Raw genomic sequence first — 14,653 nt, forward strand, 5'->3', positions numbered from 1 at the left:
GAATGTAGGTAACAACAGATAACAATTATGATAATTTTGAATGAAAACTGTACATTATCCAAGTGAGTTTGTAAGTTTGATTGCTAAAAAGAATGAGATGGGTTGAAACTTGGAAGAAGGAAAGCAAAAGGATGAAAAGGTGTTGCCTCAGCAATTAATAGCTTAACCGCAAAATATTGCACAAACTAAGGTTTCTTTGTATTAGTGGAAGTCACTCAATATCTCTCTTTGAATTAAAAAAAGGATTTTCATATCTCTGCCCTTCTTTGCTTCCAAGTCTTATGGTTTAGTTATTAACTTATTAGATGAAACAATGATAAGAGGATTAGACAAACAACACTTAGCAAGAATTATATGTACATTTGTGTTTTTTGTTTTTTTATGTACATTTGTTATTATTATATGAACCTTGTAAAAGTAAAAGAACAAAAATGGAGGTGGTGACCTGTACTTTGTTCAACCTTTAGTTTTGTGGGTTGGTGAACTCTTTTTAAGGCTTATCAGACAGAATATTTTTTTACTTCACAACCTTCTGGTTCAGCCGCCTGTTGACTCAAACCGGTTATTAGTATAAGATTATAAACAATGGTCTAGTTAATGCTTTAGTTATATTTCATTAGTAGCACCCACACCTCACAAAAACAGCAAATTTGGTTTGTATACATATATATATGACTAGTTGACTTATGGTATAAAATTTGTGTTACAACTTAAAATTGTGCTCAAATTTTTCAAGAGAAATTTGTCGGAGTCTTGTCAAAACTTGTCACTTTCTCTCTTGTTTTCAAATTCACCAAGACTTTCTCTAATCTTCCAATTATTTCTTGATCTCTCTTACATACCCAATTCAATTGTCAAAGTCCTTAATTTTTTTTTCTCAAAAAAAAAAAAAACAGATCGTGTGGTTGTTGTAGACGAACACTTAAAAGCCCAGAGAAAAGCCCAGAGAAAAGCCCTACATAGGATTAGAGCCGTGTGTTAGTGAACAAACAGTCGGGTCTCTGTCTCTGTCTCTGTCTCTGAATAAGTCTTACTTCAGACAAGTCAAACAACTTTTTGAATGAACAAAATACTAAAAAAGTTCTTTGAAGATTCTCAATCTTTTATCAACATCAACAAACACAAACAAACAGAAGAATCGAGAGAAGTAAGAGAGAAAGAGATCTAGTGATGGGGTGCGACTCCCATGGCAATCTAACCGATGCAGAGTTCAGCAAACCTTTACCCTCCATAGGCATCTACGTAGCTACCGCTTCACTCATCTGCGGAGCCGCCATGTTCGCCGATCTTCTCCACGCCTTCCGCCACCGTAAATACTGGTTCCCCTGCAAGTACTTCTCACTCAACGCCACAACTCTCACTTTCATCTCCGTCTGCGTCAAACTCTCTTTAGATCTCAACACTCCCATGCCTAGTCGCCAAGACCAGCTCGCCAAGCTCAGCAGCAGCGTCTTCTTCTGCGTCGTGATGGCCAACTCCATGCCTTCTCTAGGCTTCATGGTCACTCGAGACCTCCTCATGAACCTCGTGGCTCTCGGGATTCTCGTCGTCACCGACGTCGCCAACATCTGTATCCAGCTGGGGACGGGCGCCATCTACGTTTTCACTCGAGAGCACGCTCTCGTCACCGTCCTAATGCTTCTCGTGTTTATGATCTTGAGCTTCTCCGCGATCGCGATTCCCGCCACGAAGCGTTACTTGGAGCTCAAGTATAAGAAGAAGTACGAGTTCGCTTTGAAGGAGTGTCCTTCTTACGCTGAGAGGAGAAAGGGAGTGCCTAAGCTGAGAGAAGATCTGATGAAGTTCTGGATGATGGCTCATACCTCTAGCCCTCAGTTCGTGATGGCTCGCTCCGTCACGTGCACCGCCTCTGGCTTCCTCTGTTTCTTGAGTGCGGCTGCTTTAGCTGAAGCTATTGTCAGGTCTTACTTCTTGCAGCCGCGGTCGGTTGGATTCTGTAACGGAGAGTCTGATTACAAATGGTCGACCACTCTGGTTCTAGTCTCTCAGGGGGCTGCAATAGCCTTTGGAACCATTGCTCCAGCGAGCAGGTGGTTCAGCGCGGTGAACTCGAGGTGTCCATCAAAGAAAAGTTTGAGAGATGAGCTGAGAGTAGAGAGCTATTGGTTCGAGTGTCTCTCCGAGAAGAGAGAACGTCCCTTGAGCCTTTGGATGCTCCACGGTCGCCGAAGCAGGAAGCTTGCGCACGACGTAAGCAGATGGATGCTTGACGTCTGCATCGCAACGCAGCGTGGGTTAGTCTTGGCTAGCAAGTTTCTCCGTTTCGTCACTGTTTACTTTGTTAGCAGAATCTCGTTGTGTTGTTTATTATTCACCTTCAAATGCGAGAGTACTGTCTCAAACTCCGAGTCTTCTTCCTCTTTAACGACGAGACGATTTGTTCTCCATCTTGAAGGAGAGGAGGAGCTGGTGGACTACATGGCGCGCAGCAACCGCGAGGCGACGGAGCATTTGATACAGAAGGGTCGGAAACAGCAGCCTGTGAACTTGATAGAGCTCTTGGAAGCAGCAGCAACAACTTCAATCTCGCAAGGGTTTGAAGGGATTTGGGATTTCGACAGCGATGAGGTTGTTTCGTTAGCCTCTGGAGAGCCACCTAATAGCTGGGCGCTTCCTTTAGTAACACTGACGAGTATAGCTGTTGCTCTTCCCAACGTAAAGCCTTGCTCTTTGAAGAAGTTAGTGAAGGCTGTGAACGAGGCGTTGGTCTATGTGAAGAAGTTTGAAGACGTTTTGGACACTGAAGGAGAGTTAGCTAACAGCAGGAAAGCTGCTGAAGTGGTTTGGTTAGGAGTTGATCTCTACCATAAGTGGCTCGACGTGGATCTTCGAAAACTATCTAAACAACAGAAAACAACAAGACAGGTTCTTGAAGAGATGGTGGGTTTAGCTAAGAAAGAGTTTACAGAGTTGTGGCAGAAGAATCTGATATTTTGCATGAAGCATAAGCCTTCTCACTGGCCCATCAAGACACTGGCAGCTAACTCCATGTACCGAATCATCCAAACGCTTTTGAACAAGTACGGATCTAGAGATGTTGGAACAGAGGAGGAGGCTCTGTTGAAAGATGTGGAGAGAATGGTGTCGGACATAGTGGCGGGATGCTTTTGCAACGCGGCGCAGGTGATCGGGATGAAGTGTTTGGTGACGGCGGTGGAAGTGCGGGAAGCGTCGGTGAGAGAAGCTGCGATGCATCTGGGGAGAACGGAGAAGATACTTGAGATTGTGGACAGGAGATGCATGCCTGCTTTGTCTCATTACGAAGTGGCGAAGATTGATGAGTGGAGAGAGTTTTATAGGACTAATAGATGCATATCTTTGACTCGTCCTTCCTCTCAGTGTACCACACGTGATCTCATTCTCAACCTTGAGTAGTAAACACTTTAATGTCAAGTCTATAAAGAGTTGAGTCTCATTTTTGTACATATGATAATGAAAGCAATAATATGCTTTCTGTGTCGGTTGATGCGTAAGTCATGCTATCAGCTTTTCTTTCTTGACAAGTAATAACGACTCTTCCAAAGCTTGTATTATTTATTCTGCAGGATATATTTGCAATAGCCAAGTTTCTTAAAACCAATGCACGTCAACAAAACTAAATACTGTATGTGGTTTTGAACCGAATCAATACAGTGTTTTAAATGGACCCAATCATATAAGCTGAACCGAACAGAATCAACTTTTTCGGTTCATGTTCAGTTATTGGTTCTGAACCGCTCTACATATTTCGATATCAAATTATCAATTCTATATTTTCAATACCAATTCGGTTATTGTCTCGGTTAGTCAATTTTTGTAATGCTCTTTTTTTCTACAATGCCGCATGTGTTAGACAACTGGTTACATCAATTTTGTATACTTTTAATTAAGCTAAAACCTGATTTATACCAACAAACCGAACTAGTCAACTAACCAAAAAAAATCAAATACAACCGAAACTACCCAATTAACCGGAGTTTAATAACCAAAGCCTATAATTTTGGTTTAGTTCGAATTTGAAAAAAAAAACGTATTTGTTAAAATCAAACCGTAATTTGTTTGGGTTGATTTGGTAGCTTTTCTGAACGAACCAAAAATTGAACTACATAACCCGACTATACCAAATCAACGAATCGGCATGTTTTTTTTTTTCTGTCTGATTTTTTTTTAAAAAAACTAACCAATTGCAAGCCGTCACGTGTCAGTGGGGCCTACGAACAGTTGAAGAATTCCACCACACTCGTTTTTTGCAGAAGAGGAGGAAGGGGTGGGTTTTAGTTTTTTTGTGGGGCCCACATCTCTTAAAAATCCTTAGAGCAGCATTAACCATGGTGTTTAAGTTAGGGTGTTTAGAAAAATAAGAATAAAATAGTGGATAGATCCCATCAGTTTTAAAAAATGAGGTGTTTCTGTTGCCTAAATAAGCAGCGATGTTGGAGAGGATTTTCAACTGTTCACGGACCCCACTGACACGTGGCGGTCCGAGATTGGTAGGTTTTGAATTTTTTTTTATTTTTTAATCAGAAAAAAGAAAAAAAAAAAAAAAATAAGCACCAAATGGGGGTGTTTGGTTAATGCTGCTCTTACAGCATGATTATTGGGAGGTTCTTATGGTGGGATTCTTTGCGGAATATAAGAACTCGTCTCTTAAGTTTTAACAGCTAAAAATCGTAAATTAAAATTTTTATTTAAAAGCCGGTTCTTAGCTAAAAAAAGTTAATACCTTGCGAAACGGCGAAACCATTTCGAGCGAAGTTTGGTAAAACCAAAGACTCAAACAGTGGGCTGCTTTCCTGACTGGCTGATTCCTTCCGACCAAAATGTCTTTCTTTAAGAATTTTCATTTTATTTTTAATTCGGAAATAAAGGGACAGAGAGAGATACAGGAGGCGGTCTGATCTTCTTCATTCATTCATTCATTCTCCTCTATAATAAGTACACTTCTCACTCACACGGAGAAGAAGAATAAACAAAACCATCAAACCAACTGATTGTGTAATGGCGAACAACGGATCCGGTTCATCCTTAGGCCCGGGCGGGCTAGATCTAACCAATACCTTTTTCAAACCGATCCTTAACTCCGACCCTCCTATCCCCTCCAACCGCTGTACCAAGGTCTCCGTCATCGGCGTCGGGAACGTCGGCATGGCCATCGCTCAGACCATCCTCACTCAAGACATCGCCGACGAGATCGCCCTCGTTGACTCCAAGCCCGAAAAGCTCCGAGGCGAGATGCTCGATCTCCAGCACGCCGCCGCTTTCCTCCCCCGCACCAGAATCACCGCCTCCGTTGACTACGCTGTCACCGCCGGATCCGATCTCTGCATCGTCACCGCCGGCGCTAGGCAGAACCCGGGAGAGTCTAGGCTCAATCTGCTCCAGAGGAACGTCGCTCTCTTCCGCCACATCATCCCTCCGCTCGCTAAGTCGTCTCCCGATGCGATCTTGCTCATCGTCTCTAACCCTGTCGATGTCTTGACCTACGTCGCTTGGAAGCTCTCTGGTTTTCCGGTGAATCGGGTTCTTGGATCGGGTACTAATCTCGACTCGTCTCGGTTCCGGTTCTTGATCGCAGATCATATCGACGTCAATGCTCAGGATGTGCAGGTCAGTTTCCGACCAAAGTTACGGTTTTTGTAATAATAGATAGGTCAGTTTCCGACCAAAGTTACGGTTTTTGTAATAATAGATCCGATGATAATGGTGCGTTGTTGTTTTAGGCATTCATCGTGGGAGAGCATGGAGACAGCTCGGTGGCGTTATGGTCGAGCATAAGCGTGGGAGGCATCCCTGTCTTAAGCTTCCTGGAGAAGCAACAGATCGCGTACGAGAAACAAACCCTTGAGGACATTCACCAGACTGTCGTTGGAAGTGCCTATGAAGTCATTAGTCTCAAGGGTTATACTTCTTGGGCCATTGGCTACTCTGTTGCCAACCTGGCTTACACCATCCTCCGTGACCAGCGTAAGATCCACCCGGTCACGGTTCTTGCTCGTGGCTTCTATGGTGTTGAAGGTGGTGATGCGTTTCTCAGTCTCCCGGCTCTGCTTGGACGTAACGGTGTGGTGGCTGTGACTAATGTGCATATGACTGATGAGGAGTCCGAGAAGCTGCAGAAATCTGCCAAGACTATATTGGAGATGCAGAGCCAGTTAGGACTTTGAACTTTATCTCTCTTCTATCTGCTTCAGTTTTTTTTTTTAACTTTTTGTTTGGTTATGAATTATCATAATCAATCTTCCCATGGATGTTAGTGTCGATCTTGATATCTATCACTATATGTTATATAAATGCTTGTTCATGAAGAATCCAGTGTTGTGGTTCTTAAGATTTTTCAAAAAAAAAAAACAGAAGGATGATGTGAGGATAGAAGGAGATTCATAGGGCAATGGTTTTTGCACATTATGACTTCTATACATTGATATCTCACCTATCGAGCCTTGAGTGATTGCGTTATGCAGCTAGTACAAGCAAATGTGAAGCAAATGTGACGATTAACCACATACAATAATGGTACCAACAATGTAAAAATTTGAATTGTCCCAAAAGAACTGATCCAAAACTACGATTTCAAATGTTTCTGTATCTATAATTTTATTTATGATTTAATTTTTATTTTGATACTAGTCAAATCATCAATTACATTATCGTATAATTTCAGTTTCTGTTACATACAATGATCAATCACCTATAACATATATATATATATATATATATATATATATATATGATAATCACCTATAACGTATATGATATGATGAACAACTTCGCGAAAAAAATATGTTTTTGCTGTTACATTTATGTAGTGAATGGTGACCTTCTATTCGCGGTTTTCAAAGCGGAATTTGTAAAACCGCTATTAAGTCACCAATCACCGAAGCAATTTAAAAAAGTGCGGTATTTGGAGAGAAAATACAAAACCGCAGGTGATTTTATTCTGTCCAAAAGAGTCTAGAAAAACGCACTTGAAAATTTTAGATGCATATAACTAGCGGTTCACATGAATAACGCACCAACAATAGCAGTTTATTTTATTTTAATAATAAATATACAGTATAATAAAAATTGTATTCAATTAAATAATTATAAACACGTAGATCTGCGTGCATTTTCCCACTAGACTACATTATTATTTAATTTAAACATTCCTATTTATTACAAAACATACAATATATTAATAAACTTTTATAAATATTTTATAAATGATTTAGAAATGTTATTTTAGTTTTTCTTTTTGCGAAATTAAGATATTTATGAAAATAATTATCTTTTAAAAGTAAATTTGAAAAGTAGTATCAAATTTATGGTATCAAATTTGTAGTAAAATTAAAATTATTCCTTATTGTTTAGTACGATTGTGCATCATATAAAATAAAATAATTTTTTATTTATTTATTAGTAAAAAAACTTATTAACAGTATTTTAATAAATAATTTATATAAAATACATAAATTACAGTCAGTTTTTTATTAAAATTATTTTTAGAATTTTGTATTTATCACTAAACAAAAAAATTTAATTGTAATTTTCTTAAATATATTTATTTTACATTACTTTTCTATTCAAACCGCATTACTTTTCTATTAAAACCGAACTATTTTTTTTATCAAAACAGCACTTGTCCCGCAAACCGCATGAACTGCAGTTGAACCGTACCGTACTTTAATTTCGCACCGCTGATTTTATCAAATCTGCAGTTACCATTCGGACCCTTAGATTGATGAACAGTTTTACATGCATGATATTTTTAATGGATACATTCTTTACGCATCACACATTCACATCAAACAACTTTATCTGTAGTGCTATGTAATTTTTGATAAGCATTGCATTTTATAATATACATGTATAATATATTTTTGAGAAAAAGACAAAAATAGCACTAAATCAAGTTTTTGTTTTCAAACTAGCACTCAAATTCAAAAGTCACAAAAATAGCACTTAATGTTTTATCAAAAGTCACAAACTTAGGGTTTAGAGTTAAAAGGTGGGATTTAAGATTTAGGGTTTAGGGTTTAGGGTTTAGAGTTTAGGGTTTAAGTTTAGGGTTTAGGGTTTAGGGTTTAGAGTTTAGGGTTTAGGGTTTAGGGTTTAGGGTTTAGAGTTTAGGGTTTAGGGTTTAGAGTTTAGGGTTTAGGGTTTAGAATTGAGAAATGAGGTTTTGAGGATAAGATATAAACTTAGAAAGGTGCTATTTTGGTCATTTTAGTTTTTGAGTGCTATTTTTGTGATATAAACTTAGAAATGTGCTATTTTGGACATTTGCCCTATATTTTTTGGAATTAAACTCCGGATAATAGGCGAAACTTTTAAATTTTGATCACCTGACCGTAATGCCTATACAATTTATGATTTAGTTATAGTAAATTTTGAAGAATACATTTTTTTTTGTTTTAAAGTTTATATAGTGAAAGATATTATTTTCCTTGATTTGAATAAAATTTTAAAGTTTAGATAAGAATCAAAATTTAGAACCAAATAATATTCAAAGACCTGGGTAAATATAAATTTGCTTACTGAAGGATAGAACCTGAAAATAATATGAAAATCTCAATATTTAGATCTAGTAAAAAAATGGTATTCTCCATTTTTAAATAATACATGTTTTAGAATCTTCGCACACATAATAATATATAAAATTTTAATTATAAATCTATTACTTTAATTATTTTTCACAATTTTAGTATATAATAAAATATATTTAAATGTATATTTTACCATTAGTATCCAATAAAAATATATAAAAATGTAAAAATTAATTTTGTGAAACAATTTTTTTGGTCTTATAGAAAAAAATTTAAAGATGAAGGGAGTATGTGGTTGTTAAAATTCAGAAGGTACAAACAATTAAAACGAAAATAATTTGATTACTTTCCAGTTATGTTGGCTTTTTCTGGAGTAAAATAATTGTTACTTTGCAGTTTTGTGCGGTGAACACCAACTATGAATGAATGATGCCATGAGCATTGAATCAAAGCAGCAAAGGGACTAAAAATAAAATGGAGAAGGGCAAGAGAAAGAGAGGAGGAGCATAGCATGATGATGCCCTAGTGAATTCGAATTCGAATTCGAATTCGAGAGAGGAAGGAGAGAGCTTCATTAAATAATACCCAACTGCGATAGGGATCGTGCGAATCAAAAGATGAAAGGTCTTTTCAAATCGAAGCCGCGTACTCCCCCTGACATCGTTCGTCAGACTCACGATCTCCTCGCCTACGCCGATCGATCCGTCTCCATCCCTGACCTTCGCGAGTCCAAACGCCAAGAAAAGGTTCTCCCTTTTTTTTTCTTCGAATCCCGACCAAACCCTTTGGTATCTGACAAACCCCAATTGCTTTTGCAGCTGTCGGAACTAAGCAAGAACTTACGAGAGCTGAAGTTGATTCTCTATGGAAACAGCGACGCTGAGCCTGTTGCTGAAGCTTGTGCCCAGCTGACTCAAGAGTTCTTTAAGGGCGATACTCTCCGCCGCTTGATCAATTCACTTCAGTATCTGAACTTGGAGGTAACACATCTCATCTCTCTTTACTAAAATCCAAAAAAAAAAAAAGAGAGAGATTTGAGATCAAAGTCTTCTTTTTTGTTGTTATTAGGCAAGGAAAGATGCTACACAAGTGGTTGCAAATCTTCAGAGGCAACAAGTCAATTCACGCCTTATTGCCTCTGATTATCTCGAATCCAACATTGACCTTATGGATTTCCTTGTGGACGGGTGAGTCTCACTTTAGAAAGTTTAAATCTTTTTAACATGTTGATGATCTTTCAAGGTTTTGTTTTGTCACATTTTCTCTATCTCAGCTTTGAAAACACAGATATGGCGTTACACTATGGTACTATGTTTAGAGAGTGCATCCGCCATCAGATTGTTGCAAAGTGAGCTACTACTTTTTTTATCTACAAAGTGACAATCTATGTTTGAATTTTTCAATATACTAAAAAAAAAAAAAAGAGTTTACTAGTGGTGTTTTTGTGGAGCAATGTTATAATGTAAACCGTTTCTTCTCTTTCTTGGGTTCAGATATGTTTTGGACTCACAGCATGTGAAGAAGTTCTTTTACTATATACAGCTTCCCAATTTCGACATTGCTGCTGATGCTGCTGCCACTTTTAAGGTTCTTGTACACTTCAACATACTTGGATTTTCCCCTACAATCAATCATGTTTCAGATTTTCTGTAAACATTTCATCATAACTTTTCTTGCAGGAACTTCTGACAAGGCACAAGTCTACAGTTGCTGAGTTCCTCACTAAGAACGAAGACTGGGTAAGTTCTCTTACAATGTACCAAATCATAATGTTCTGCTACAAAGCATATGCATCTGTTTAACGGAATTTTCAGCTATATTGGTTTACAGTTTTTTGCAGATTACAATTCAAAGCTTCTTGAATCAAGCAATTATATAACCAGACGGCAGGCTATCAAGGTAGAGTAACTTGTGATATCATTATCACAAATGTGTAATCGCGAAAATGATAGCAGTGACAGAGCATTCTGATTGATTATATAATGTGTAACTTCTTACAGTTACTGGGCGATATATTACTGGATCGATCAAACTCAGTTGTGATGACGAAATATGTGAGCTCAATGGATAACTTGAGAATCCTCATGAATCTTCTCAGAGTATGATGGCTTTACTCTGATTTCCTTAATTATTTTATCCTTATCTAGCTCTGCCAAACTGTTTTAGAATTGAGACTAATAAATTGAATGAAAACTCACTTGCAGGAATCAAGCAAGACTATTCAGATAGATGCTTTCCATGTTTTCAAGGTATCGTTCTTGTACAATGTGAAACATAATCAGCCTTGCAAATTGATGTTGAGTTCTTTTGGAAAATGTCTGTCTTACAGTGATTTAGTTGAGTTTTGAAAATAAAAAAGACTTGGAAGCAGCAAATCTAAGTTCACTGACATTGTTGTGTGTGTTTACAGCTGTTTGTAGCAAACCAAAGAAAGCCTTCAGATATCATCAACATTCTGGTGGCAAACAAAAACAAGCTTCTAAGATTGTTGGCTGATGTCAAACCAGACAAAGGTATGGATGGGACTCTAGTTGTATCAGTGGAGAATGGACATGATTCTCACTGTAAACAAACGTCTTATGTTTTATGATTCATGTTTGTTTGGTTGCAGAGGACGAGAGCTTTGAAGCAGATAAAGCTCAGGTGGTGAGAGAGATCGTAAGTCTTAAGCCTTGAGAGTTTTCTTGAGTACTCACATGTACACAAAAAGCTCATGTCTTCTGTTAAATCTCTGAAAGACGTTTTTGGTGCATCAAAGATTTGTTGTTACTTAGTAGGTAACGTCTCTCTCTCTCTCTCTCTCTCTCTCTATGTGTCTGTTTGTAAGCTATTGACTGGTCTGGATCTTGTAGATTATATGAATCTACATGTACACTCTTTTAGTGTCGATAAAATAAAAAATAAATGCAGAAAAACCAAAATCAATCATTTTTGTATTTGTGTTAAAATGTTTTTATCTCTAAGAGATTAGTGTGGGGATCTATAAAACATTAGATTCAATGGCATGAAATGCAATAACAATGCTTGAGGGAACAAACTAGTCTACAGAGGGTAAATCGGTTTGATAATGTTTAGATTAAATATCATTTCATCAGTGTTTCAATCATCAAACAGACATTAACAGAGTTTAAATAAATAGCAAAAAGAAAGAGAAAAAAGGTATATTGTCAAGAGTGGGATTTGAACCCACGCCCTTTCGGACCCGCACCTGAAGCGGGCGCCTTAGACCAACTCGGCCATCTTGACAATTGATGTTCATTTTATACTTCAATATCCAAGTTAAAAAAAACATCATCCTTTCGACGTCTTTGAACAGAACATCATCCTTACGACAAAAGGTGTTTCGGCTGATTCGGTACAAAGTTTGCTGCCAATCTTGATGGGCCTATAGATAAAAGCCCATATGAGGCCGAGTTAAACAACATGACTCAACTATAAAATTGGTTTTATTTGTTTGGGGAATACTTTGTTTAAATGCTTTGGATACTCAACCGTTTAGAGTACTCAAAGTGATACGATTAAAATAGTAATGCTAGATAGACAACAAAAATGATTGTTAATCCGTGAAACCACTCAAACAATAGAGTACACAAATAGAAAAACCGAAGTGGTCTCTCTTTTACTTATTATTTGAAGGAACTGGTCGGTATGGGGGAATGAATCGTGTTAGAGAGCCGTCCGCTCAAACGACAAAAAATGCTCTCAGACCAATGCATTTGTCGCCACTTTCTGGTTTCACAAACCGTCCTACTTCATTAAGATATTACCTGAATCCAAGGAGATTGTTCTTTAGCCCATAACAACATCATCTCTCTCTCTTTATCCACACCATATATATGTAAGAACATGGAGACGAGTTCTTAAATCTTCCAAGAATCTTACGGCAATCTATCTCTCATTTGTTAGTCCGCACGTACTTTTGAAACTTGTGGTTTTGAATTATTCTATTTTTATCTCATTAGAAAAAAAAAAAGGAAACAAAAGAAAAGATTCTTTTATTGTGTAGTTTGTGTTTATGCTCTTCCTCTTCTCTTCCATCTGAGTCAACATCATCCTTTCCATCTCCATAAAGTTGCTCCTTTTAATTATTATTTTCATTAAAAGTTTTACAGTTCATTTTCTGAAACTTAAAAGAGTTTTGGTCACATGGTTCTGATCAGAAACATAACTCCTACTCCACCAGGCCATTAAATTCCCTCTTTTGTCATCTTTTCAAATTCAAGAAAGCTTCATTTTGTATTTCAAGATTCATTCATCATTTTACATAGAAATACAAAAAAAACAAGAATGGAGAGTGGTGGGTTTTATTCAGATTGGAAGGATACTTCATCTTCCTTGTTTGGATCAGAGAACATGGATGAAGACAGAGTTCTCAGAGCTGAAGAGCTGTTCTCATCTATCCCTCAGCCTCAGACACCAAAAGAGCCAATGGAGTTTCTGTCTAGATCCTGGAGTCTCTCTACTTCTGAAATAGCCAAAGCACTTGCACTCAAACATAGACAACAACAAGAGCAAGACCAACAGTTCTGTGTTGCTCAAAACACTCCTCCTGTCTTGTTCCCTGATGCTGCTGCAGATCCACTCGTGGTACGTCACTCTTCTCATCCCTTTTCTCAATTCAGATCAAACCCATTTTTTCATAATGGGTGATTTTTGATTTTAGGCTGGAAAGATCATGAACTCGTTTGGCACACGCAAGGGAGGGACATTGTCAAAATGGTTTCACCACCACAAGGAACATAGTAGTAGCAGCAGCAGCAACACCACCAACTATCTCAAGAAGAAAGACAAGGCGCGCGTTGAGAATGCACACGTGCATTCCGCTGTCTCTATAGCTGCTCTGGCTGCAGGTGTAGCCTCTGTGACATCTGCAAGCAACAGCAAAGGCTCAAGCTCCAAGATGGCTCTGGCTTTGGCCTCAGCCACCGAGCTTTTAGCCTCACATTGCGTTGAGATGGCTGAGCGAGCAGGTGCTGACCGCGCGCGTGTTGCTTCCACGGTTAGATCTTCTGTGGATATCCACAGTCCCGGTGATCTCATGACTCTTACAGCTGCAGCTGCAACAGGTATGGATGGATCTTGTTTTGAAACTATTCTAGGCTTTGTTGTAGTTTCACAAGCCTGACTTAAGTTTTGTCTTAAATGGTTAATAGCTTTGAGAGGAGAAGCGGCGCTGAAGGCGAGACAGCCAAAGGAAGCAAGGAAAAACGCATCTATTGCACCTTTCGAGAGAAGCTTCTCTGACTCTCATTGGCCTTCAAATATTCAGTTTAGGTTGGAAGAACCAAATCTTCCATTAGAAGGCGAACTGATGCAATGCTCGCGACATGGTAAGTATCTTCTATTAGTCAGACTCTGATCACTTGTAGAGTTCACTGAGCTAAGACCTCTTTGTTTTTGTGCTTTTAACTTTCAGGAGTGCAACGAAGTAAGCGTGTCTGTGTCTATGTCAACAAGAAGTCTCAGGTACAGTAGATTTGATTAGCATCCTAAACCCACAACGCATCACACTACACTTCTGATCTAATGCTACTTATGATTTTTTTTCAGGTAATGATCAAACTCAAAAGCAAACATGTAGGAGGAGCATTCTCAAAGAAGATCAAAAGTAAGCACTTCATAACCTTTCAGTTTAGATAACGTACCTGAAAGACAAACCATTCTGAACTTGTTATTCCTTTTTTTTTGAAGGCGTTGTATATGGAGTCTGCGATGAGAAATCAGCTTGGCCATACAGGAAAGAGAGGGAAAACAACTCAGAAGAGGTTTACTTTGGTCTGAAAACAGGACAAGGGCTTTTGGAGTTCAAGTGCAAGAACAAGATTCACAAGCAGAGATGGGTTGATGGGGTACAGTGTCTTCTACGCCAAGTAAACTGCTTTGAGGCTGCCAAGTGCTCGCTGGGATCTCTGAGTCTCACTAGTAAAACGTGATGCACGATCTGATTATATACATATAATGTATGTCCACATTTTTGCTGTTGTGATGTATTTGCAAAAGAAACTGGCAAATGTACTATCTCAGTCTTTGTAACCACCTCAGAAGATTTTTTGGATAAAGCACCAAAGGAACCAGCGCTAAATCTAGGGACTTTTCATGTAATTAAGAATATTTTAAGGACCATTTTA

General features: G+C 38.3%; 4 protein-coding genes and 1 non-coding gene across 6 annotated transcripts; 4 read left to right on the forward strand and 1 right to left on the reverse strand.

Annotated features, from left to right (window-relative positions):
* Positions 1–917: 917 nt before the first annotated feature.
* On the forward strand, positions 918–3,581 carry BNAC07G34240D. Of its 2 annotated transcripts, XM_013886551.3 has the most exons (2): positions 918–3,041; positions 3,173–3,242. In XM_013886551.3, the coding sequence occupies exons 1-2, from the start codon at positions 1,171–1,173 to the stop codon at positions 3,240–3,242; spliced, it is 1,941 nt and encodes a 646-aa protein (XP_013742005.1). In that variant the 5' UTR covers positions 918–1,170. The 2 variants fall into 2 exon arrangements, with proteins under 2 accessions (XP_013742005.1, XP_013742004.1); XM_013886550.3 differs by having other exon boundaries at positions 921–3,581.
* A 1,216-nt stretch (positions 3,582–4,797) lies between these two features.
* LOC106445067 (L-lactate dehydrogenase B) lies at positions 4,798–6,305 on the forward strand. Its single transcript, XM_013886552.3, has 2 exons — positions 4,798–5,607; positions 5,721–6,305. Exons 1-2 carry the CDS (start codon positions 4,999–5,001, stop codon positions 6,162–6,164), a joined length of 1,053 nt encoding a protein of 350 aa, XP_013742006.1. The 5' UTR covers positions 4,798–4,998; the 3' UTR covers positions 6,165–6,305.
* A 2,628-nt stretch (positions 6,306–8,933) lies between these two features.
* On the forward strand, positions 8,934–11,455 carry LOC111208280 (putative MO25-like protein At4g17270). The gene is made up of 11 exons (XM_022707248.2): positions 8,934–9,271; positions 9,344–9,505; positions 9,594–9,712; positions 9,799–9,873; positions 10,019–10,112; positions 10,205–10,264; positions 10,356–10,424; positions 10,526–10,624; positions 10,730–10,774; positions 10,936–11,038; positions 11,137–11,455. The coding sequence occupies exons 1-11, from the start codon at positions 9,143–9,145 to the stop codon at positions 11,199–11,201; spliced, it is 1,020 nt and encodes a 339-aa protein (XP_022562969.1). The 5' UTR covers positions 8,934–9,142; the 3' UTR covers positions 11,202–11,455.
* Positions 11,456–11,690: 235 nt separating this feature from the next.
* On the reverse strand, positions 11,691–11,771 carry TRNAL-CAG. Its single transcript has one exon. It is a non-coding gene; the product is annotated as a tRNA-Leu (tRNA).
* A 510-nt stretch (positions 11,772–12,281) lies between these two features.
* LOC111207846 (VAN3-binding protein-like) lies at positions 12,282–14,627 on the forward strand. Its single transcript, XM_022706255.2, has 6 exons — positions 12,282–13,112; positions 13,189–13,591; positions 13,679–13,855; positions 13,942–13,991; positions 14,076–14,133; positions 14,217–14,627. Exons 1-6 carry the CDS (start codon positions 12,813–12,815, stop codon positions 14,456–14,458), a joined length of 1,230 nt encoding a protein of 409 aa, XP_022561976.1. The 5' UTR covers positions 12,282–12,812; the 3' UTR covers positions 14,459–14,627.
* Positions 14,628–14,653: the final 26 nt, after the last annotated feature.

Source organism: Brassica napus, chromosome C7 (assembly GCF_020379485.1).
Source record: "Brassica napus cultivar Da-Ae chromosome C7, Da-Ae, whole genome shotgun sequence".
In the NCBI taxonomy this organism is placed as follows: domain Eukaryota; kingdom Viridiplantae; phylum Streptophyta; class Magnoliopsida; order Brassicales; family Brassicaceae; genus Brassica; species Brassica napus.

What these genes read in the sequence shown, in the direction of transcription:
- BNAC07G34240D (XM_013886550.3), top strand. Translation starts at nt 1,171, where the DNA reads ATGGGGTGCGACTCCCATGGCAATCTAACCGATGCAGAGTTCAGCAAA.
- LOC106445067 (XM_013886552.3), top strand. Translation starts at nt 4,999, where the DNA reads ATGGCGAACAACGGATCCGGTTCATCCTTAGGCCCGGGCGGGCTAGAT. An exon ending in TCAATGCTCAGGATGTGCAG is followed by an intron (nt 5,608 to 5,720) that starts GTCAGTTTCCGA and finishes TTGTTGTTTTAG; the next exon opens with GCATTCATCGTGGGAGAGCA.
- LOC111208280 (XM_022707248.2), top strand. Translation starts at nt 9,143, where the DNA reads ATGAAAGGTCTTTTCAAATCGAAGCCGCGTACTCCCCCTGACATCGTT. An exon ending in TTCAGTATCTGAACTTGGAG is followed by an intron (nt 9,506 to 9,593) that starts GTAACACATCTC and finishes TGTTGTTATTAG; the next exon opens with GCAAGGAAAGATGCTACACA. An exon ending in ATGGATTTCCTTGTGGACGG is followed by an intron (nt 9,713 to 9,798) that starts GTGAGTCTCACT and finishes TCTCTATCTCAG; the next exon opens with CTTTGAAAACACAGATATGG.
- LOC111207846 (XM_022706255.2), top strand. Translation starts at nt 12,813, where the DNA reads ATGGAGAGTGGTGGGTTTTATTCAGATTGGAAGGATACTTCATCTTCC. An exon ending in CTGCTGCAGATCCACTCGTG is followed by an intron (nt 13,113 to 13,188) that starts GTACGTCACTCT and finishes TTTTGATTTTAG; the next exon opens with GCTGGAAAGATCATGAACTC. An exon ending in ATGTCAACAAGAAGTCTCAG is followed by an intron (nt 13,992 to 14,075) that starts GTACAGTAGATT and finishes ATTTTTTTTCAG; the next exon opens with GTAATGATCAAACTCAAAAG.